General features: G+C 30.0%; 1 protein-coding gene across 1 annotated transcript; it reads right to left on the reverse strand.

The window, feature by feature from the left end:
* Window positions 1-946: 946 nt before the first annotated feature.
* LOC134711967 (uncharacterized) lies at window positions 947-25,605 on the reverse strand. The gene is made up of 20 exons (XM_063573030.1): window positions 25,412-25,605; window positions 23,397-23,601; window positions 22,438-22,604; window positions 21,691-21,988; window positions 21,270-21,343; window positions 20,820-20,873; window positions 19,617-19,725; window positions 18,466-18,641; window positions 17,803-18,030; window positions 17,134-17,342; window positions 16,286-16,426; window positions 15,258-15,401; window positions 14,626-14,848; window positions 12,475-12,676; window positions 11,637-11,849; window positions 10,872-10,918; window positions 8,592-8,670; window positions 6,252-6,451; window positions 5,564-5,780; window positions 947-2,920 (listed from the first exon to the last, which is right to left on the reverse strand). The coding sequence occupies exons 1-20, from the start codon at window positions 25,571-25,573 to the stop codon at window positions 2,781-2,783; spliced, it is 3,288 nt and encodes a 1,095-aa protein (XP_063429100.1). The 5' UTR covers window positions 25,574-25,605; the 3' UTR covers window positions 947-2,780.
* Window positions 25,606-25,645: the final 40 nt, after the last annotated feature.

Genomic DNA, 25,645 nt, shown 5'->3' on the forward strand with positions numbered 1-25,645 from the left:
GTACAGACCCAGAATAGTTAAAGAAAGTTATTAAAATTTTAAAAACTTTAACCACAGAGTGAATGTTATGTTTCCCCACAGAAAAACTAAGTCCATTTATAAGTAAAAAAAAAGAAAAAATAGAATCTTATTTTTGCAAACTTTACTTCTAGATACTATCTTATGATCATAAACAAGCTTCTGTCCAAGTTTGGTAGAAATCCAGAATAGTTTAAGAAAGATATTCAAATTTTAAAAACTTTTACCACAGAGTGAATGTGATGTTTCCCCGCAGAAAAACTAAGTCCATTTATAAATAAAATACAGAAAAAATAGAATTTTATTTTTGCAAACTTTACTTCTAGATACTATCTTATGATCACAAACAAGCTTCGGTCCAAGTTTGGTAGAAATCAAGTATAGTTTAAGAAAGTTATTAAATTTTCAAAAACTTTAACCACAGAGTGAATATTTGTGGACGCCGCCGCCGACGACAACGACGACGGAATGTAGGATCGCTTAGTCTCGCTTTTTCGACTAAAGTCGAAGGCTCGACAAAAATGTGATACCTTCTTTGTAAAAGGTAGTGCTGTGCGCTGCACAGAACATTAAAATATAGAATAAACATGAATTTTATTGAAATAATAGCCTGTTACATATTTTAGAGTGCAATATCAACTGAAGGATATCCAAATCATATGCAGGAATGTTGCTAAATATAAATGGAATCCTACAGAAATATGCCTATTCTTTTGTTATAATGTTTCATTTTGAAAATTTGTTGTTAATTTGACAATATTTTAAGCCCTTCACATTTTACAACATACTAATAAAGTAGCATAGAACTAACCAATAACTCAATTAGATGGCTGTTGATTTAGTTTTGAGATATTCAAGTGGTCACTCATCAACTAACTATAAGAGGAAGAGACGCTGTCTGTCTGACCTGATGATAATGAAATATAAACACAAGCAGAATCAATTTATTGCAAAAATAAATATAATTCTGAAACAAATCTAATTACTGACAGTTTCGTTTTACAGAATATTTGGTGAAAAATTATTACAAGAAGACATATTTCATTATAACAGATAAGAAATCATTTCAATTTGAAATGCATTGATTTTCTGATTGTCTTTATGTAAAAAAAAAATATAACATTGATGATGGTATTAAGAAAATTAGAGAAAAATGTATGGACAATTTTCTTGAAACCTTTTTTCAAATTGTTTTAATAAACTAATCTTAAACACACAATAAAAACATTACAAAATTAATCTATTGAAAACACCCAAGTCATGTTTTACACTCACCAAATGCAAGAACATATAGACATGAATTTCAAATTGAAATTGAAACAACATTCATCAAAATCTAATGTTACATTAATCTAGAGTAAACAAACATAAAACCTCCAATTTCAAGCAACCCAATGTAACTGAAATTTTGTTTCTTGAATGAGTCAGTTTTTTCTGTGATCTAAAGTACTGTGCATCATTTATGTAACTCTTTTGCATAATATGGATACTCCATTAAACAGGTAAACAGGCAGAAATATTATAAAGCACCAATACTTTCATATATCTGACACATACAATATTGAAAATAAATAAATAAAAAAACAATCATAAAAAAATAAACATTCAACAATACTTGATAATGTTTGGCACAAATCAACCAACAATGTATCACAATACGTATATGAATAAAATTATATTTTTTTTTTTCATTTTTCAAAATTTCAGCACAATCAAATTTACATATAACATGGCTCTCTAAAGTGTAGCATGTCATACTATAAATTAAATATATATGTTGTTAAGGTATCCAAACCAATAGTAAGTGACCACCTTATATCAGAAAATTTTAGAAACATTATTAAAGAAGTAATTTTATTTTTAAGGATATATATAGATTTAATTTAACTTACTCTAAACATTGTATTAGTCAAAGAATACACTTAACAACTGACTTTTTAAAACTATTACTTTTGACTTCTAATTGATTAATATAATAGAAACCAAATTAAAAAAAAAATGTTTCTAAAACCACAAGTCACCATTATGCTTACTCTATAAACTTTATATTTATTATATGTTTAGCTATGCTGGAAAGCATCAAATGGTGACGTTAAATGGTCTAAAATAACAATACATATAAAGCTAAAACAATTTCATAATAATTGACACAAATATAATGAAGTATATCAGTTAGGTATACATCAGTTAAATGGAATGATATGAATATCACGTTATGCCATTTTTTTGTAAAAGCAAATAACAAAATTAATATAATTGGACGGAATAAGTGTAAATATATGACAATGTCTTATTAAACATATAAAACAAAATCTAATTAAAATTTTATCACAGAATTGACATAATTTAATATGCATACCCTTACAAAATCTATCATACCAAAAATACATGTACACTCCTATAGCCTTTGACAGAAGACAGACAGATGTATACACAATATTTTAACCAGATGAAGACAAAATATTCTATTTAGATTAAAGATCTGCACACATGCCATTATTACAAGTGTTGAAACAATGATTGATAATGAAAAGAGACTGACAAGAAATAAGACAATAATTGCAATTACTAGAAACACATTCAAGAACTTTGCTTTGGTATCAATATTTTGTCTATTCTCTTCACAATATCTTGGTAATTACCATTGGAAAAATTCTTCTGGCTAGTAGATTTCAGAGTGCCCTGATTATGGGAATCTTAAAATGCATTCTTACAACTAAATCCTGTTATTTTGCTACAATTCAAAGATCATTATCTTCTGTCTACACCCACACTTTGAATTTGAAGAAAGCTTGCATATCAGGGTCTTCAACAGATTTCCCATTGACCCCAGCATAAACCTCTCTCAATATCTTTGTCTTGAATTTATCTTCTAGAATTTTTACATACTTCTCTAATACACCTGGAATAAATAAATAAAACATATCGATAAGGAGTGTAAATTGATGTCATCTATTTTTATATTTATAGTTTACAGAACACAGACCATCCAAACTCTGGGTCAATCTAGCATAAACTTGACCCTAACCTTGAAGTAATTGCAACAGAAGATTGTTAAGTGTAAATCTTTAAATTAGTATTATACCCCAAATATACACAGAAAAAAGTCTCATAAAATCTAACTTGGAGAAAAAGTAAAATATTATGGTTTTAAAATTCCTATGGAGATTTGCATTGATATGGAAGATAACTCTACAAAAAAGGCAAAAATGTTATAAAATTAAGCTGTTTTTCAAATACTTGTATATGGACCATAATTTGGTATTCGGCCTTTGGTTTCTTTTTGTATCCTTTTTTATAAGTTCTAAAATTTTAACTTTTATTTTGTGGGTTGTGTTGGTGTTAGAATAGTATGAATGGAACAATTGAGTTTTTCGAGAAAAAATTAATACATTTTGATTCACCGTTTACGTGACAGGAAACCAAACAGGAAACCAATCTTTATTTTCTTTATTTTGCACAATATAATTCAAAAGGCATAAATAAGCACCATTACTAGTGTTACTTGCTTCATGTTAATATTTAAAATCTATTTTAAATGTTATATTAAAGTTTTTTTTAAACCTGACAGGAAACCATAAGAAACCGAAATCATTTTTTTAGTTTTATTTTATTGCAAAATCTGCTTAAAATAATCTGAACAGTATACTTTTTCTTAAAATCCATCTTAAATGTAACAGTATTATAAAACTCCTAAATATGTGCTTGTTTTGAAAACAATTAGTACAATTTATTCAGAATTTTCCATATTTTCTTCATTGATACAGGATACCATAATCGTTGTATCTTGATGTTTAAGCCAAAAAAATGTATATATATTTGGTTTTGATATTCCAGTTATATACAATTTATTCCAAATCATTGGCAATGTAACATTCTTTAAATCCAGTAAAGAAAAAAACTTTTAACTTGGAATTAAAATCTTTAAAATAGGCACAATGTGATACTTGTGACCTGTACACTATCTACATGGTTTCCACATTTTAACCTACTTTAGTGGGCTAAAATCAATAAAGTACTTCCTTTCAAGTCATGCATGGTAAAAGTTTACTTCTCCTTTGACAAGTGTATTGCGTTTCTGATAAGTGTTTGCAGAACATGAATAAAAAATATTAATTAAAAACTGTGACAAAGATTCCAACTTTGTACATTCCAAGTGTAACGGTATACTAACATGTTTTTTTTATTAAATTATATTTATTCACCTAAAATATCCAGTAATATTTACTGCTGAAGTTAAATCAATCCAACGAGCATTGGTTCAATGATAAGAGACGTAATTTCGATTGATTTTTCCAAGGACTCTTCACGTCATTATCGGGAAACGAAGTGTGTTCTAACGTCTGTCAAATATGAAATTGATTTTGTCAAGTCATTGGGCATTTATTTTTACACAGGATCGTATGTAACATTATGCACATAGGAAAAATAACAGACCACCGGCGCAATCTCTTTGACAATTGTATTTTCCTCTTTTAAACAAGACGAAACAAGTCTACAGATTATGTTTGCTAACATCCCGTTGGAAAAAAAAAACAATGTTTAGACCTAGTATTTCGTACATCCGGCCGTAATGGCGTTATCACATGTTAGTCACATGTTTCACGTATGACCGGAAATGGTTAGAACTTAAGGACAAAAACAATTTTAATAAATAACTGGACTTCTGTTTTGTGTGAAATGTAACGACAACGTAATTTTCTTACTTAATTATTACGAAGATCAAAACAAGAATGTAAATCATCTCGGATTTACCTGTTTGAACATCTCGCGAGAGTTCATATTTGCATATTGTTTTGAAGAATTCTATTACAACAAAGCAGATTACATCATCTAAAAATTGCGTTATGATATCGGACACAAAAATCACGCCACTGTTCTTACATCTGCTACATAAATACTTATAGTTCTCGGCATTTTCTTCTCACTATTCTTATTGGTCGATGTTCTTTGTTATTTGAAAGCAAAAGTTACGAATTTGCTGGTGACGATTATCTATAAATCAGTTAGCGTTATGCTCTTCAGAAGCAACAAATAACGCGAGAAACGACACAAAAATACGGTTGTAGAATCTTTGAAATTCGTATATTTTAATTTTTTTTCTAGGGAAGAGTAGCATACACTTGTATGTTGATAAAAATAATGGCATCTTTAGATGTAGTTGCAACTTTTCTTACAGTAATTCACATTTTATCACTTTTCTATAGTTATAGGAAACGGAGCCCTATAGCAAATTATGGTCCATATAAACTGTTGACACAGAAATAAACCTTTAATAATAATGATCAAACTTTTCACATCTAACGTCCAACTTCTTGCTTTTTCCAAACAACTCATAAAAGAGAATGGTCAGCATTGTCTTAAAATGGTTAAATATACCATACCCTGCATCGCCTTTAAACAAAACAAAAACTTCTCCAGAAATGTTCTGAATTTGTTTATTAGCTGAAATGAATTCAGACAACCATTTGAATAAGTGTTCTCGCCTATTGGTATTGTAAAATGGAAATGCCTCTTAGATTAGACTTTTATTAATACACCTTACCTAAACCCAGAACTCTTCCATAAGCTATCATATTAGTCTGTAATCTAGGGTCATCATATTTCTCTCCTTTCATCAACAGTCTAACAATATCTCCTATGATATAGGCATCATCAAATGTTGGGGTAGCAGACAATGGAAACTTGCAGTAAACATCAACAGCAGCCTGGGGGTCCTTGACTGTTAACATCTCTGCCAATTCAATGTAGGCATCATGAATCTGAAAAAGTAACAAGATTCATTAAAATAAGAGCATAGGAAATTTTGTATAAATACTTGAATGCCACTTTATAATACAGTATAAATATTAAAAATTTCAAAACTACTTTGGAAAAAACAAAAGAACAATATGAATGCAGTAAGTATGTTTGAACATTGACAGTTTAAAAAAAAATAACATGTAGTTGATGTACAAGAGACATATCTATTGCAATACTAAAAATAACGAAAAAATATTTCTGTAATTTTTTATTGCTGTTCTAGCTTCCATCTTGACAGATGAAAGGTCTTTGACGATGAACCAAAAAGTGAAGTTGAAAAAAGGAACCTTCTACTGATTTATTTACTTAAATTATTCATCACATATAAAAGCTAATATTTCAGTCCATGGTTGCCAAGTATAAAACAACAGGCACTTGTAATCAAAAAGTAAGGAAACTGAAAATTTATGAAAAAAGATTTTTTGTGATACCTCTGGAGCCATAACAATCACTTCATTGTAGTATTTTTGTGATTCCTCTATTTCACCAGCAGATCTGTGAGCTCTTGCCAGACCTAGACGGGGTAGATATGTCTTTCTGTTGATATGAGCTGCCACGGATGGCTTACTATCTGACGTCTGTGTGGCAGCAGGTGGTGTCTGTGGCTCTGGTTTCTTTTCCTCTGTCTTTTCTGGAGATAAAATATGAGAGAATGTAGGGTTATGAATCTGAAAAGTGTAACTATTTATTTGTATTTCATACATATATATATATATATTTAATCTCATAGTTCATATTTATTACCTATAATTAGAAGCTGCTATTTACTAATAAAAATCTCTCTTCTTTTCCCTCCATTTTGAAGTGTATATATATTTTACAACAATAAATAGAAATTTTGATACTTATTTTTTTTAAAATTTATAAAATGGATTGGTCAATACATGAAAATTATGCCACAGCTTATCCCTCATATTCAACTTTTCCCAAAATGAATGCAACAGCAAAATCACCATCTTCTCAGCATAGACAAAATGTTATCTGAACTTTCAGACCTAACTCTAATATAAAAGGAATGTAAATTTACCAGTCAGCAGTCAGATCATATTTTCTAGTTGTCTTTTGAATATAAGGAGTATCAGACTTTGGTAGAATTAAAACTCTTAGAAAACAGAGACTTATAATATTAACATTGTTAAAATATAACAGGACTTCAAGCTACAAAACATTTCAAAACTTACCTCTAACTCAAATAAACATTTTTAATAAGTGTTCATTTTTTTTACCCAAGATTTTTGAAAAGTGTCATGAACAAACTTAAAATCTGACAGTAATAAAACAATAAACAGCTGCCCCATGAGCGCATGATACGCCCGACATTTTATGTGGAAGTTTTATGCAATAATCATAAATAGTTTCTGAGAAAGTTTTAAGCAATAACCATATATTGTTTTTGAGACACAGCAGTACATGTGAAACCCCCAACCCTGTTTTTTTTTTTACAAAAAACTAAATATCACAAATTTTTTTTTTAAATCAAAACCAAAAAGTATACAGATCTTTAGATTAATATAACAAAGAAGTGTGTAAAGTTTTAAGCAATAATCATAAATTTTTTTTGAGATACGGCGCGACATGTAAAAAAAAACTCCCCTGTTTAACAAAATACTCAATAACTCCAAAATAAAGTTTTAAATCATCACCAAAAAGTCTACAGATCTTGAGATTAATATAACAAAGAAGTGTGTAAAGTTTTAAGCAATAATCATAAATTGTTTTTGAGATACGGCACAACATGTAAAAAAAACAACTCCCCCTTTTTTACAAAATACTCAATAACTCAAAAATGAAATTTTGAATCATCACCAAAAAGTATACAGATATTAAGATTAATATAAATAAGAAGTGTTTAAAGTTTTAAGCCATAATCAAGAATCGTTTTTGAGATACGGTGCGACATGTGAAAAAAAACCACACCCCTGTTTTAGTTACAAAGTGCCGTAACTCAAAAAGTTTTGATCTTATTTTCACCAAAAAAAATACAGATCATTTGACCATCATAAGAAACCACTATGTTAAGTTTCATGAAATTTGGATAAGTCATTCTCAAGTTACGGTGCAACATGTTTATGCCGGAGAGACACCGGACATTTGTATACCATAATACTTCCCGTCAAAATTTTGACGGACGTCTAAAAACCCATCAATAATGTACAGAAAGTTTTATTCATTAATACTCTTAATTTGTATCTTAAGGTCAAGTTAGAGTAAATGGGCATTGACACATATATTTGTAAAGTTTTGCAAAAAAATAATGCATCTATCTCTTCTTTTTTTTCTCTGAAATACAAATGATTATATTAACAACAAAACATGAAATTTTGTAAAAACCTTGTAGACAGTAAAATGTGGATTTTTTATGTTTTTCTTTACAAATATTCATTTTTTTTTTTTTTTTAAAGAATTCACTTATTAATATTTCAGACATTAAAAGAGATAAATGCATTATTTTATCGATTTTTATATATATTTCCACAAGCAGAAGCAGAAGTGGAGTGCAAAATTTTACCAAAATCTGTGACAGCCTATTTTCTGTTCCTGAACCTAAAAAAAATTAAGCTGTGAAATATGGCTGATGACATACAAATAGGCAAAGATAGCAGCTGCAATTTTCTCAATCAAAATGATGCAAATCAAGGTTAAAATGAATCAAACAAAACAAACTTGAAAAACATAAACACACAATCATGTTCATTCTTCAAGGGAGATAACTCAATCTGTAATGTTTGTTTTTATTTTCTTTCTAAGAGCTGATTTTCTGAGTTATCTACCTTGTTTAGCAGGTTGTGTATGACAAGCAGCAGCAGGCTTACCAACAGTTTTACCAGCAGGAGCTTTGGCAGGAGCAGCCTAGGAACAAAAGAAGTTTATCTCAAATATACTAAATGGTAATACTATAGTCTATGTACAAAACTGCTGCAGGTATCAGATATAAAAGAAAACAGAATATTTAACGATAACGGTCACATGTTTTTGGTGGAAGGCTTCAACAGTAACTAACTGTTTTGGAATTAGTCCATTATATGATAATTAATAATAATTAACTTTAAAAAAAAGTCCATTAAATTATTATTAATAATATTTAACTTTAGAAAAAAGTCCATTAAAATAAAATGTATAAGAAATAGAATATTGATTTGATTTTTTTTAATGTTTCTAAAGACAAGGTTGAAGGATTGCTATTCTATCAAATATTATTCAAAGGAATTAGGGTGAAAGAATGAATTTCCCATTCTGGTTTCTAATTACCATTAATCAGTGTGTTTAAAAATAATCACAGCTAATGATTTGTGTTATCAATAATTATTTTTTATAAATTGTCCAAGCTAATTAAATATCTGCTTGTAAACAGTGCTCATTCATTGAGTAATCAATGTATCTTTTTATACTAATTTTATAAACGTTAGTGAACAATGTTTATTTTATTAACCAATCATATTGATTGTTTTTACAACACTGTATGATAAAAACTCCATGTTCCCCTGGCAAAAACATCAATCAGTTTAGATCAGCACTCCTATCAAGATGTCACATTACAAGCTTCTAGCCAGGACTATCTGACCTCACTACCAGAGGGACTACAACACACCTACCATACTAGAACAGCACCTACTGGTCAATGCCTTATCTTACAATTTGTTAATGACCCTACTTTACAAGCCACCAAAGAGGAGCCAATGGACATTACTACAAACATCAAACAGGAACCAGTTAGCAACACTACTACTTCTAACCAAGTAACCATTAAAGAAGAACCCATGGATGTAAAGCCAATACTACAAAACATCAAACAGGAGACAAACATCAAGGAAGAGATTGGAACATCAATCCCTACACCAGCTACCCCTACTGGTGACAGTGTGTTCTCTAGACTGGGTCAAAGACAAGCAGAACAACTACAACAACAAGACAACTACTCATCCAGTATCAGTAGACCATGCAACTCTAATTACAGAAAGCACACCAAGAAGAGATCAAATAGACACAGTTCCAACTCTGTGCAAGATTTGCGTACATTCTTGAACAAAAAGAAACGGACTGGACCAAAAGACCTTCGTACCAAGTTGAATCAGAATGTTCCTAAAGATCTACGACAGCTTATACCAAAGAGACTACCACTTTTTATGGAATCAGATCATGAAGAATTTCTTAGTTTTTGCAACAGATAGACTCTTTATACTACATGTATTTGTAACTTTAGTGCTTGATTTGCATTTTATCATGTTGATTGTTTTAACTGTAGTGCTTGAATTAATGATGTGAATTTTGTAATAATATATATATATATATATGTGACATTTGTATAATTAAAATTATTTAAAAGTATAACTGATTTGTTTTCTAAATGGAAACTATTACACTTTTACTTGTAAACTAAGCAACATTTCAAAGTCATTAAACCATAACTGAGGAGACATGATCAAATTATCTCCATTGTAATGAGATGTGCCAATACCATATATCATTGACCTACCACAAGTGGTACCCCATAAACTGACCTAATCACAAACCAATACATATAAACTAAAATTTCAATAGACCATGACTAAGGGGACAAATCCAATTAATCTGCATGGAAATGAGATGTGCCAATGCTTATACAACTGCATACCAATTATCATTAACTTACTACCAGTTGTTCCCCATAAACTAGCTTAATGACAAACTAATACATGAAAACGAACTTAAAGTTTTAAAAGTCAATAGACCATAACTAAGAGGGCAGGGCCATGTAAATGAGATGTGTCAATACTAATACAACTACATACCAAGTATCTTTGACCTACCACTAGTGGTTCACCATTAACTAGACCCAACCACAAACTAATACATTGTTGAAGCCACTGTCGCTGCTGTCCCCGAAACTGGAAACAACATACCTATATCTTGCGTTATAAAGCTTCACATATTGTAAAGGGACATGTATATTTTTTTCCTAAGAAAAATCTTTATACCCTCATGCCATCTCACTAGACTTTTACCACAATTTTTTCTTTAGTCAAATAAAAACATAGATTACATAATTTTATAATTGAATAGGATAATCTTACTGCTTTTGCTGGAGTTCCCCGGGCTGCACCTCTTCCTGCAGGAGCACCTGGAAAATTCATACATTTAAAAATTAAGAAATTATTTTTCATTTTAAGCACTTAAACAATATTTTAATTCAAATCAACCAACTGTCTGGAGAAAGTATGATATGATGAAGCTGTACACATTATGAGAAATGCTTTGACTTCCACCTAGCAAAACTATGCCCTTATTACTGGAGAGTGTTTCCCTCTGGATTTTAAATAAAAAATTATTACAGTAACAGTTTAAAAAAGCAAAATATAGTTTTACAAATATTTATAAAAAATTTAGACTAAATTCATTAGCTCTAACTAATACAAATTTAATACTCTTTTAACAATTTCCAAGTTTTGAATTTTACGGTATCAAAGCAATTGTGATTTTAGCACATTTTTTTTATCATTTCAAATTAATATTACTTTTGCTATTCTGATACTCATGAACTAGGAAAAAGCAAATTTGTTCACATAATGACTGCTGTCTTTCATTTTCATTATGTTATCATTATCATCTTACAAATTACTTAACCATGATAAGCAAATCATGAAATAAATGTCACACTATTGTTTTAACTTATTTCTAACACTTTCCTATCTTGAAATATAGTTAGGTGATTTGTGGCACCACCCCTGCTTCAAATTACTTCCTGATCCCTCAGAATTTAACACTTTTTTTCTCCAGAGCAGAAAGAAAAACAAATGGTATCAATAAATAAAAGTATTTTTCCAAAAACCCTAAATCACCTCTTGCAGCTGGAGTGGCTGGTCCTTTTCCTCTTGCTGCAGGAGTCCCTCTAGCAGCCGGTGCACCCCTGGCTGGAGCACCTCTCCCAGCTGGTGCTCCTCTAGCTGGAGCTCCTTTGCCTGCAGGGGTTGGTGCTGCTTTAGCTTTAGATGCCTCTACTGCTTTCTTCTTTTCCTCCTCTTGTTTAAGTCTTTCTTGCCACCATGTTTGTCCTAGAGATATATTGAAAATAACTTAGTAGATTTCCCAAAATTAAAATATATGTTTAATGTTATGCTGCAGATACTTCAGAGTGAAACCACGAATTCAAATGTTCAACAAATTACAATTTTTTAATAGGCTTTGTATGCATAATTTAACAAAACCACAAAAATCAAATATCTACGAAAATTCAAATTTTCCAAAATCCACAAAAATTGATTCCCATGAAAAAATACAAATTTACAATATGTATTTTAAATAATTTTTCAGATGATGTAAAAAATCTTTCAAGATATACAGAGGTGAATTTTTTTTTACATGTACATGAATTTAACTGTATTTCAGTTAGAATATATCTGGTCTGTTAGTAAAATTTTCCTCTAGCCTTTCCTTTTAAAAATGATAAATAAATTGTCTGTGGCTTGTAACATGTATGTCTTTTTATAATTCTTTACAAGAAGCTTTGGAAGATAGTATCTATTTTCATACTAAGAGCTAAAATTGTTGCACAATTGAGAAAGACAACTTTACATTAGAAAACATATTTCAATAAATAACAAACAACAAAATGCACTCTTATTCATACAAAAAAACGAAAAAGAAGAAAAAGAGTAAAAAAATAAAGTAATAACAAACCCACTAAGTTTTCAACAGCATTTCCAGATGCAGGTTTGCCTTCCAATTCAATGCTAGATTCATATGAAGATTTACAGTCCTTGAGAATTTCTTGTGATTTATCCCCAGGAGGACAATTCTCATACTGAGCAAATTGTGACAAGCCAAGCAAATAAAGCGAATGTGCATTACATGGCTGTATCTGTACTAACTTCTGACAGGTCTAAAAATATAAAAGTTTACAACATTTAAATAATAAATGGGATAAGTCTGTCATCAACTGCTTACTCATAAAATTGATAATGGAAATGGGGAATGCGTCTAAGAGAAAACAACCTGACTATAGAACAGACAACAGCAAAAGGTCACAAACAGGTCTTCAATGAAGCAAGAAATTTTGGCACCCCCAGGCATCCTTCAGCTGACCCCCACACAGGCCTGGGGTAATGGTAATTTGTAATTGTAATGCATTGTAATATTACTTGTTTTTTATGTAATGCAAAGTAATTTGTAATGCACATTTTCTGCATTACAATTACATGTAATGTAATGATTACTTTAGTTAAAAATTGATGTAATGCCTCCATTACAGTACATTACTTTTTATTACAAATTGGTAAAATGTATAAAATTGAAGAATAAATTGTATAATAAAAATAAAATATTAACAAAAACAAAAGAAAGTAGGGCATACAATTTTTGTCACAGTTAATTACTGTATTAAATAAATTACATCAATCTTTAAAACACACATTAAGGTAAGAAATATAAAATGGTAAAAAATATCAAGTCTTTGATCTTGGTTTCTGATATTTGTTTCATATGATATGGGAATATTTTGGTGTTTGATGGTTTGAGAAAAATCTTATAAAAAAATTATCAAACGAAACTATATAGATCAATGAAAAAATATGAAGATGAAAATTTCATTATTCTATACACACCTTACATGTATTTCAATGTGGTTTGGGTCCTGTCTGTGTTGTTATTTCACCTAATTATTATCACAATGTTTTTATTGCAATCAAATCTTCTCAACTTATATTTGTTCTCACAGAACCCTTAGGCATTTAACAAGATAATCCTTTAATGACACATTTATTATATCCCTTTGAAATCCTTAATGATGTCTTAATTCTTATTTATTTTTTCCACAACCTAAGAAACTTGAAAGTGACATTTTCAGTTTCATGCTCCTACTACTCAATAAAAGGATATAGACACAGGTAAAGTGCAGTACATTATGTTGACATCTACTTGTCTGAGCCATGTGAAGAAATTTCATTCAATGCACTGGAATAATGGAAGTCAAATTCAGTGCGCCTTTCTTCTTTGGCGAATACAGCTATCAAGTATTTAGCCATTTCCCACACATAAGCTCCTGTAGAAAGGCTTTTAAGTATTGCCGGAAAGGTGAAAAAAGAACTGATCGCTGTTCTCTTTTATTTAAAATGGCATCACATTTAAACCACTTATGATGATAAAGTGCAATGGACATATTAATTAACCAGTATTTGAAGTCTATGTACCTAACACTGTATACATATGTACATATACCTCTGTTTTTGAAATGATTTTTGTTTTTATATTGAAAAAGTAATGTGGCGGCCGCACACAAATATATACTATAAATTCAGAAATTATTGCGTGCATTTATTATTGCGATTTTGTCATTTTAGAGTTAAATGCGATTTCAATTTTTCCGATTCTCATCAAAATCCTGTTTAATTCATAGAAAATATTTTAGAATGCAAGTTTCAATTATTGCGTTTACAACTCTGTCACATTTTTCGCAATAATAAAAACATTGCAATAATTTCTGAATTTACATTTTTCTAGTTCAGTGAAAATGAATGCCAGCCTATCAGCAACAAATACTTCCAGATTTACAAATTATACCAAATATCATTTTTCTCTGATTCTGTTTAATTTTCAAAAATGGTAAAGTTTCCTCTTAGAATTATCTTTTCTTTAAAAAAAAATTGGATTTCAGGTGACAGTTATCCAAAAATCATTTCTAACTTTTTAAACATTGCATTTATTCAGGAACTTTCGCTGATGGAGTCACAAGAATATTTTAACATTATATGGTTGTTATTAGAGCTTGGGAATAATTTATGTAATTTGTTTGGGATTTCTTTGATGAAATACATAGCTTTCTAGACTACCAACCTTTTCTTGTAATGTCAATAATTGTTCATTCATTGGTAGTGTAGAGTGGAATATAAGAGAGGACAATCTCTGACATCTCTGAGTGATAAGTTTCTCATTCCCGCCATTCTTCATCAGAATCTCTAACAGTGTGGCATGGGATTCTAGTAATACCCATTCAAACTGTTTATAGGCATCACCTTTGGCAATATTTGGTAAGACTTGAGCTGCCAGTAATGCTGCCCTGCAATCACATACTAGGAAATAATCTTAAATAGGTCTTTTATAAATTAATAATTAAATCAAAATTTAGTTCTTGTGAAAATTGAATATTATACATGGTGAATATACATTTGAATTTATCAACTAGCATTTAAAAATTCAATCTGAATTTTGTTTCTCAGAAAATAATCAGAAAAAAACCTGTTTAGAGTCCTATTAAAAAAATGTATAGACATAGAAATAGAAGAACAAATGTTATAATAAAGTAAAATTTATTTTACAAAATCATTAGCTTTCTGTGTAGTTTATATAATGAATTTAGTAGCTTTCTTCAGGTTCTATGTTTTCTTCCTAAACTTCATGGTATGTCAATTACCCTTCAATAAACAAGTATTTATATGTTAGAATGTAATACATTGTTTTGTACATACGTATGAAGAACATCTTTTCCTGAGATGTGGTCCTTAATGTCTGCATTCTGTGTAAGGAGACGTCCCAGTTGTACAATGCCTCTTAGAAAATGCACATTATTAGATCTGACAAGATTGTCTGAATGCAATTCTGGAGTTATCTCCCTGTAAAATTAATATTTATTTAAATCTGATTCCTCTTGAAGTAAGTCAAGATTTATCTCCCTGTAAACTAATATACAACTAAAAGATCTGCTAAGGTCTTGCCAAATTAAGTAATAAAAAAAACTAAATTCATGGTACTGTGAGGAAAGTTAAAAGTTACCTCTAGGCCCAACATACAACAATGACATAGTCTAGGAATTTTATAAATTTTAAGAAAATGTATAGAAGGAGTTGGAGATATAAAGAAATGTACAATGAGGTTCAATAGTAGATCTTAAGAGAAAGACTGAAAAGAGTACCCCGGTAGTAGTGGATATTGGGGATGTGTGCATACACAACCCTCCTTCAGAAAAGTGATATAATTCTAAGATATGTCAAATATAATTCATTCATGTCATGAATTATATTCCTATAAAACAATGTACATCATTAGATATAATTAAGTTGCTAAATGTAATATGTGACTTAACTCCTAGTAAAACACTATGCATATTGTTAGATCTCCTTATATCTTTTTTCTTTCACCTGCAATAATCTAATATTTTGGCAATTATGTGGTGTGTTCCACTAAAAACATTCTTGTCAAGGGGTTGTTAGTTTTCCTGTCAATTGATTGTTGTTGGTTGCTTAATGTCCAGTGGCAAATATTTCATGCATATTCAGGACGAAGTTTTCCTGTCAAAGAATAGTAGTTCTCCCTGGCTGCTCGAAGTTCCTCCACCGATAAAAAATCAGCGATTGCGACAGAAATACATAAAATGGTAGTCATTTTTTAGTTCTTTATTTTTATGCTCATTTATTCTTTTGTTAGTCTCTAAGTCTTTATTCAATTGGAATTTTGTATGATATGACTTGTTCACCTTTCTATTAATTTGTTTTTTTACCTTGGGTCCCTTTCTGTCATGGCAAATTTAGTATTCTGTGTCAGTAAAGTTTCCATGGCTTCCAACAAATAACTAACAGCTTCTTTAACTCTTGCTTCTGGACCTTCTTTTTGTAATGCTAAAGCTAATCCCAAATAAAATCTGAAAAAGCAATATATTTTCATAATGCAAATTAGAAAACATAATTAAAGAGCTATTAAAGCAGCAATTCATTTTTTAGTTTTTGGGGTAATATATGCACTAAAGTAAACTGAAATTAACAAGTTTTGTCAAATGTTGAAGGCCAACTGGTTTTTGGGGGACAGTTGTCTCATTGAAAATCATAACACATTTCATTATTTTACGCTATATGTTTTAGCTACTTACCAAATATGGAGTTGGGTGGTTTAATAAAATTTTGGAGACAATTTTGAGTTCATACAACACATTGAAATTTAAAAGGAATTAGACACATGTATTTGAAAGACCTGTAAAGTCATCATGATATGTTTTGTTCGTCAATGTCAAGTTGCTGACCAACTATGAAGTCATTCTGTTCAGTAGTTTCTGAGAAAAATGTCAACTTATCTTAAACTTTAAAAAAATATGTAGCTACTGGTAATTTGATCAATTTGCTTTTTGAAGAAATAAGAAATATAATATCAATTCTTAAGACAAAACCTTGAGAGTTAAGACTGACCTAAATGTTGAAAAGATAAAAAATTGTTTGTCCTTTAAAATGTAAACAATCATTTTTGACTTTGGCATTAATAGGTAACATTCCAATGCTAAAAACTACAAAAAAAACCCTATTTTATTTCCTTTAAAGGTTGCCAAGCTTGCAAATGGTATATTTTTCAGTAACAAACCTTCCCATTTGGTAATTAGGATTCCAATTCAATGTCACCTCTAATCTCTTGGCAGCTTCACTAAAATTACCCTGTATCACTAAGAGACGACCAACATGGAAGTTAAACACTGCTTTTGCTTCATCTATTACTAATGCATCCATGTATTTCAGATAAGCTTGCCCAAGGGGATTCTCTTCATCTGTGGCCTTCTGTGCTGCCATCCCTTCCTAAAAGATATGCCATTTAAATTAAAATCACGACCAAAACTTATCACAATACTTTTTTTTTTACATGTTTCCAAAATCAAGGTTGTACCTCCACTCCCTCAAAGTAAATTTTGAACTTGAAACTTAGATGGAATTTTGGCCCAGGCATTTAATTGTCATGAGATGCACTAATACTGAAGCAACTGTCTTCCAAATATTGTTGAAAAACCAAGATATTTTTTTTTCATTTTAGTACAGGAAATTGATCCATTAGTTTGATCAGAACCAGTACACTACTAGAAATGATCAGCATTCAAATCATTCTTTGGTTACCGTTATATAGTTGTATATTGCAGAAATTGCAATATTTAAACTTACATTTTTGTCCATTCCTTGAAAAATTACAATGATTAATGTAAGGAATAATTTCTGAATTCACAGTAATTATAAATATGTCTAATTTGGCATTACATCTACAAACCTGAGATGCTTGCTTAGATTTCCAAGCAAATAAACCCATAACACGATCAGCCTGGACACTCTGACCATTTTCTATCAGATGATGATATTCCTGATCAATGGCTTTTAGTTGTAGAGCAATCGGTGCCGATGAAGCGTCAACACCTCTAAGTTTACAAATAGCTGCACATTCCTCCTCCCTAGAACTCTCCTTGGCGTCAAGGTTAAACGAAGGTAGAGCTTCATGCTCCTGTAATAGAGAATTGATACTGATTAGAAATTAACACCTGTCTCATCCTGATATCAATGTTAAACAATATACATTGTACATAATAGTTTGTGTCAATTAAGTTTCTTATTCAAAGGGCAAACTCATATCTTATAATTTTTTTACACAGGTCAATTGACTTTCTGTTTAAGCACCATCATTTTCATAAACATCATATAAAAACCAATAAAAATATGACTAATGAGCTGCAAGGAAATATTTATAAAAATGGAATATTTTCACTGTAGATTCCAAAACACTAGCAAATCACTAGTTCTTTATAAGTAACAATTAGCCAATCATTTTTGGGAGTTTTTATAACTGTTTCTTTGGCAGATAAGAGCTATATTAATCACACAAATTTTTTTCTTTGGATGAAATCATGTTATAGATTCCCTTTGGTAAATTCATTCATACCTCTTTTTTCTGACCAAATAAATCTTCACAGTAGTATTTTTCTTCTAATATCTTTCCTAACTGTAAATGTAGATTAGGATCTTTAGGTTTTAACTTAATAGCTGATGCAATGCAGTGAGAAGCTCTTTGTAGATAATCTAGTGGAGTACATCCATCTTCATACTGCTTAGACTCACCTAAAATACAAAAAAAAACATTATCAGAACAAAAATGTTAACAACAAATATTTTCTTCAACCATTTATATCATGAAATTTAAAAACATTATCTTGCTAAATTTGTTCTATTCTGAATTCATTATTATTCGTTGGATACCAATTTTCATGGGTACATATGAACCCTTACTTCAAATGTTCAACGAATGACAAATTCTTCATAAGCTTTGTATCAGAGATTGGCAAAACCATAAGATCTGATATCCACACAAATGCAAGTTTTTTATGAATCCATAAAAATTTGATATCCATGTAAAATGAAAGAATCCACAATATTCTACATCACTTCGTCTACTAGTCTTTTAATTTCAATCCTATTAATTTCAATGTCATTATCATTAAAACACAAACTCATGTTCCATTGTAAATTTTAAAATTTTGAATACAAGCATCTGAAATAGAAGCTACCAGTGTGATTGCCTATTCAAGTGTGTAATGCTTAGGTTTAACCTAGCTTATTATAATAGCAGTCTTTTGAGCTGAATGTAAAAATAATCCAGATCTATTTAGAACGTTTTGAACAATGTTTTGCCATTTGTTTAGTCTCATGTAAAAGTATCAATGATTCCTCTATTTAAATTTTACATTATTTAAGATTAGCTGTATTTTCAAGGAAGGTACTTGGAACTTTCAATACATACAAGAAGATAGACTGGTGACAGAAAATGAATGACAGTGCCCATACAGATTACTGATAACATTCTTCAAATAGTAATACTACTGTGGATTCATTTATTTTCATGGGTATCAATTTTCATGGATAGCTTAAAACTTGCATATTCGTTGATATTTCATTTCGTTGTTTTGACAATATTTGTATACAACACCTATTGAAATATGTTTTTAGTTTAACATTTGATTTCGTTGTTTGCCTGTACCCACGAAAACTACGAAAATTGGTATCCAACGAATAATAATGAATCCACATTTAACCAACCTGGTTTAGGTAAACTTTTATAATACTCCTGTATAAACTCTTCACCACCTTTCTTCAGATCTTCAAGGTCATCAAAACATTGCTGCATTTGTTTCTCCCATTTACGAACCTGAATAAAAAAATTATGAAAAATTGTCATCGGTGTTCTGTCTCAACTGTTTGTGAAACACTGCTTTTGTAACTATAAATACTATACTATAGCAAATATATGTTATATATTAAATTTTTAAGTTTCAAAAAAAGAATGACACCATTATCATAGAATCAGTTTTCAAGAGGCAAAATGCCTTTTAGTTATTGTTACTCTCCAAAATGCATTAAAAAACAAGAAAGTGTCCATAGTACACGGATGCCCCACTTGCACTATCATTTTCTATGTTCAGTGGACCGTGAAAATTGGTGTCAAAACTTTAATTTGGAATTAAAATTAGAAAAATGATATCATAGGGAACATGTGTACTAAGTTTCAAGTTGATTGGACTTTAACTTCATCAAAAACTACCTTGACCAAAAACTTTAACCTGAACTTCGCACTATCATTTTCTATGTTCAGTGGACCATAAAATTGAGGTCAAAACTATAATTTGGCATCTAAATTAGAAAGATCATATCATGGGGAACATGTGTACTAAGTTGCAAGTTGATTGGACTTCAACTTCTTCAAAAACTACCTTGACCAAAAACTTTAACCTGAAGCGAACGGACGCAGACGGACGAACGAATGGAGGCACAGACCAGAAAACATAATGCCCCTCTACTATCGTAAGTGGGGCATAAAAATCTGACTTAATTTAACTGTAAGTAGTATTTATATAAATAAATGAAAAGATAACATTGACAGATTTCTTTAATGTGACTAAACATGTTCACCAACACTTTTCCTTATCATCTATCCAAAATTAAAACGTTTTTTGCTTTTTTTCCACAATTGAAAGGTAATTTGTAGAAAATTAATAATTAAGAATGAAATAAGTAAAAATAGGACCAGAAGGATCAAAGGAGTAACAAACACGCACACAAACTAACATACAAATAGACAGATGAACTTACAAACATACAGATGGACCTACCAAACACTAGTTCATGCCTCAGAAAACCGTAGGCATACATAATGAAAAGAAAATGGACAAAATAGTAGACATATGAATAGATAAACCCCACAGAGGATAAGATATATCTACAATATTTTCTTTTTATAATTACCTGAACAGTATGGGTAAGAGGGGCATTCACATCCTTGAATTTGTCTTTTACATCCTAAAAATATGTCATATTGTGATAATTATTCTGTGAATTCAATCATGATTTGACAGATATTATTTTTTGTAATGATGAGAAAGTTGAATTTTAGAAGAAGACATAAATTTCATAAACAAAAAGAACATAAAAACTGCCATCCACAATCTTTAAATATATATTTTTATAGCATACAAAATTTGGGAAAAAAATGAAAGTTATTAAATAATTTGAACTTAATTTTTAAACTGCAAAGAAACATTTCATGTCAATGCTTAGTGAAAATAAACCTTTCTGAAGTTAATTTTTTTAGAAAATATATAAAAAATACACCAAAATGCTGAATCAAATGTCATAACTCAAAAAAGAAATGAACCTTCAGCCAGAATACTTATAAAAAGACAAATAAAAACTTACAAGTGCTTTTGGTGCAACATTAGTTTTATCGATAATACTTCCTAATTCTGAATATTTCTTTGTTTCACTAGTTCCTGAAGAAAAAAGAAAAAAATACAGAAATTTTATTAATATCTTCAATTTCTAATATTTTAATGCAAATGTTAAGAAAAGTAAGCTTATCATGTATTTAAAAATAAAGGACAATCCTGGTTTGGAATTAGATAGTTTTGTTAAAATAAATTTAAAAAACCCATGTTTAATTCAAAAAAAGCATTGCTGTAAAGTGTCAGTTGAAACTATTAACTGTGTAAAGAATGGAATATATAATACACTTGTGGTTAAAACATTTATCTAATATGAATAGTAAATTGTATTGTTTTATTTTTTTTGCAACTTGATGATTTTTTTTTATTTTAAAAAATAAAATTATGCTGAATACCTCCATATGTAAGAGGAATGCAAGACTGGGCATTTGCCATTTTCTTATCCAGATCATAATCCACAATTCTCCATTCTCCAGTCAATGGTATTCCACTAAGAGGGTCAATCTTAGATGTACGAGTAAATGCATCAATATTTGGTGCTGAATATGTATGTTTTTCATCATTTGCTTTGATAGTTATAGGTCTGTATAATGGACTCAGTGAGATTGGACATTCATATTGCTGTGCTAAATTATCATCTGTTATTTTGACATATCTGGGAAGTGGCTTCCTTATAATATCTAAACTGTAAGTCTGTTTGAAATGAAAATATTGGATGAGTTAAAAATATAAACATAGCAAAATTGAATTGAACATGAATTTTTAAATTATGCATGCAAGATGAGTACTTGCTCAAATATGTTATATTACTGTACAGTCAACAGCCACTGACATAAACCATGCATGTATTGCCAGTCCTTCTGAAGATTTGAAATGGTAAAACAAGAACAAAAACATCATGCTAAATATTAATCTTATCAATTTTTGTTTTCTAAAAGTGCCCTATGCACAAAAAAAATCACTGAGCAAATGATCAAATTAACAATAAAAAGTACATGAATTCAAACATAACTAAATGATACATTATTAATCGGAACATTAAATTCAAAGTTTTTTCTTCTTTGTTAAACATATCTTTAGATAGTTTTTACTTGTTATTAATGAAACACTTGTCAATAGTTTCTGATAGAATTTGAATATACCTGTTTGTTAGAGCCATCAGCTGATGTAACTTCTATCTGGAGATTTGTCTCCCCTACATTGAGAGGTGTAGATGTCCCTGGTTTTTCTCCACATACAAGAATTGCATTTTTGGGATCAGGTGCAATTGGTGTTACTGTCACCTTGTCTGAATTGCAGGGTAATAAACCTAAAGTATTCAATAAATAAAAGAAATAACAAATTCATCTTTTTAAATGCAGCTTTTATTTTGACTTCAGTAAGAGTAAAAAAACTTTCAGAAAAATAACAGTTGACTCATATGGTTTATTTCCAGTTTTAAGTGAAGAAACTGAAGCATTAAACTCATATCAAAGATATAAAAGTATATCAAGACTATTTCTTAACTATTTCAATACATACATTAGGTGAAGTTACAATATCAAAGTTTATGGTATACACGTACATGTATGCAAATCAATTTTATATTGACTTGTTTGGTGCCAAATCGGAATCTATCTTCCATTTACTTACATGAAAAGAATACAACTAAGATTCATTCCTTTTTAAATTTTCGTAAATTCCCTTACATACATTGTAGATATAGGAAGAAGTGGTGCGAGTTCCAATGAGACAACTTTCCATCCAAATAGCAGTTTATAAAGGTAAACCTTTATATACAAATGTACTTGTTTGTTTATTTTTTTTATATGGGAAAGTATACGTACTAAAAAAAAACCAATCATGAACATGAGGAAGATCAGTGAGTCAGTACAATCAATACAGTATGTCAAATTGTCAATAGGCCATAAGCACTGTCTGCCAATATATTTAATTTAAAAAAAATTACACTGGATATTATCTTGTCTGGAAAAATTATACTGGATATTATTTTATCTTGAAGAAATAAATTGGATAGTAATCAATTTTTTTTGGTATAATAATTGCATAATTCTCAAATTTTCCTGGAAATGATAAAGGCAGATTTTAATACTTTACTTACAAGAATATTCAAATACATTGTCAGAAAATTCTGGTGATAAGTCTCCATCTGATAACTTTAGATCACTCAAAGTAGCATCTTTTGCAGATAATCTTTTGGCATGTATAAAATAATTCTTTATGGTACAATCTTCAGAAGTGACTTCTATCTTAATATCAGTGATTTGACCTTCTTTAAGAGGAACATCCTTGCCTCCATCACTTCCCTGTCAACAAATCAATAGTAAAAATAACATTTATTAACGCTTTACCATTTAGAATATGTCACAATATTATTTTAATTAGTAGAGAGTAAAAACCTGAATAACAGAATATAAGTAAAAAAACATTATTTTTTTAAACACAGAAACATTTTTGGCTAAATTTTAGTATGAACTAACTAATAACCATTGCCATGCTTGCAATGCTAAGTTAACAATTGCATTTTAATAATTCTGCATTCTAATTCTAACATTTGTAAAAATTAAAATTTTAAAAACATTTGGAAATATAATTAGAATTGATAAGTCTGTTGAAAGAAAAATTACTTTTAGACACAATTAGCTATGAAAGATGAAAAATCTGGAAGTTGGTTTACAAAACTACACAATTTGACTGTAATTTATGGATTCCATCGCCTTATGATATCATAGAGAATCCACCATCAAAAATAAGCTGGTCCAGGAATAGATTTGTGAATAACTGTAATAATTATAATCATTTTATACAAAACTTAAAGAAGGAAGCTAAAGAAAAGTCATCCTTGAAATAAATCAATTTTAATGATTCCAACATAGGAACTGTGCATAATATTTGGAAAAGCAGTGGGACTGACCCGTACTTCGTAAACATGGCCGCTATTAAAGTTAAAATTGCCACCAGAATAATGATTCTTCAGTATCAGAGGTCTAGATTTTCAAAAAACTGTATCTCAGCAAACTGTCCATTATGTAACATTGAACCAGAAGATATAACTCACTTTATAATTAAATGTGAAAAGCTGTCAAGCATGAGAAATCACTTTATCCAAGAGGTGAAATCTTTTTTCATAGATTGAAATAAGCCACCTTTGCTAATACAAGAACTATTTGATGATGAAGAGAATCTTTTACATCTAATTATAGACCAGGTATAGACTGTACATCATACCATTTTCTTACCTATAAGTTACAGGTCCGTATAGAGACATTAACCAGAGGTCTGTGTTACAAACTATATCATAAAAGTTTACTATATATGTCTGACTAAATTTATTCTCAGTATAGGTGGTATAAAGGAAAACCAAAGTATAATACATATGAGATAACATTTCAATATACATACATGACATCACATATATGCATTTGATCCACATTTTCCTGGAGTTTGTGTCAAGATTTATATAGTGATTCTTATTCTGCAATATATTGAGAGGTGGATAGTGTTTGATCTGAAAACTTGTATACAGGCTTGTAAGATATCAAGTGATTTTTAGATTTTAAGCACTTTACTTGCGTGCTATATATATGGATTAATTGCTTACCAAATGAAATGAATAGTGGAGAGTTTTAAGATTTTCAAGATAACAAGGATAGTGTTTGAACAGTAAATGCTTATTCGAGAGCAGGAGTGTTACATTTGTATATATGTAGAATTGTTAAGCCTATATGATATGGAGATATAAATAGTGAACCGGCTATGGACAATTGGACTGTGTAATATATATAGTTAAGTTCGTTTACATGGTGATGGATTAGTCCCCCATGCTGTACATATGTTATAATAACTACGTATACTGATTAATCATTTTATGAGTGCCCCGTGTGTAAGGGCAAATAAGAAGTGAGCTATACAAGCAAAGCTCCTGCTAGAGGAGGAGTAACAGGTAACAGGTAATAAACTTGACAGCAAAAAATTTTAGTGGTATGAATTGACATTGTGCAATGTTACTGAATAATCATAATTCGTCATTTCAGACATCACTGACATGCAGTGGTCATGGTGGTAAATGACCCAGAGTCCAGACTGCCAGAGTGCCAAACACTTTTAATTTCTTACAGAAATGCAATATGATGCACCTGTATCACTGGTGAAAGGGTCGACATGAATTTTCTCCACATTGCTCGCTAAGGTCACATTATATTCTGTTGCGTCTTTATGAAACGCAGGTGACAAATTTCCGGGCTTTATAACTAGTTTATCCAAGTTGCAGTCGTCCATCTTGAAACCTAGGACGCTAATTTAGAGATTAACTTTAGGAACATAATGAATTTTGATATATAAAGCCTAATG

This window comes from Mytilus trossulus, chromosome 3 (genome assembly GCF_036588685.1).
Source record: "Mytilus trossulus isolate FHL-02 chromosome 3, PNRI_Mtr1.1.1.hap1, whole genome shotgun sequence".
Classification (NCBI taxonomy): Eukaryota; Metazoa; Mollusca; class Bivalvia; order Mytilida; family Mytilidae; genus Mytilus; species Mytilus trossulus.

Coding starts and splice junctions, on each gene's coding strand:
- LOC134711967 (XM_063573030.1), bottom strand. CDS start 25,573: ATGGACGACTGCAACTTGGATAAACTAGTTATAAAGCCCGGAAATTTG. Junction 23,602..25,411: donor GTGCATCATATTGCATTTCT/GTAAGAAATTAA, acceptor ATTTGTTGACAG/GGAAGTGATGGAGGCAAGGA. Junction 5,781..6,251: donor TGATTGTTATGGCTCCAGAG/GTATCACAAAAA, acceptor TTACTTTTTCAG/ATTCATGATGCCTACATTGA.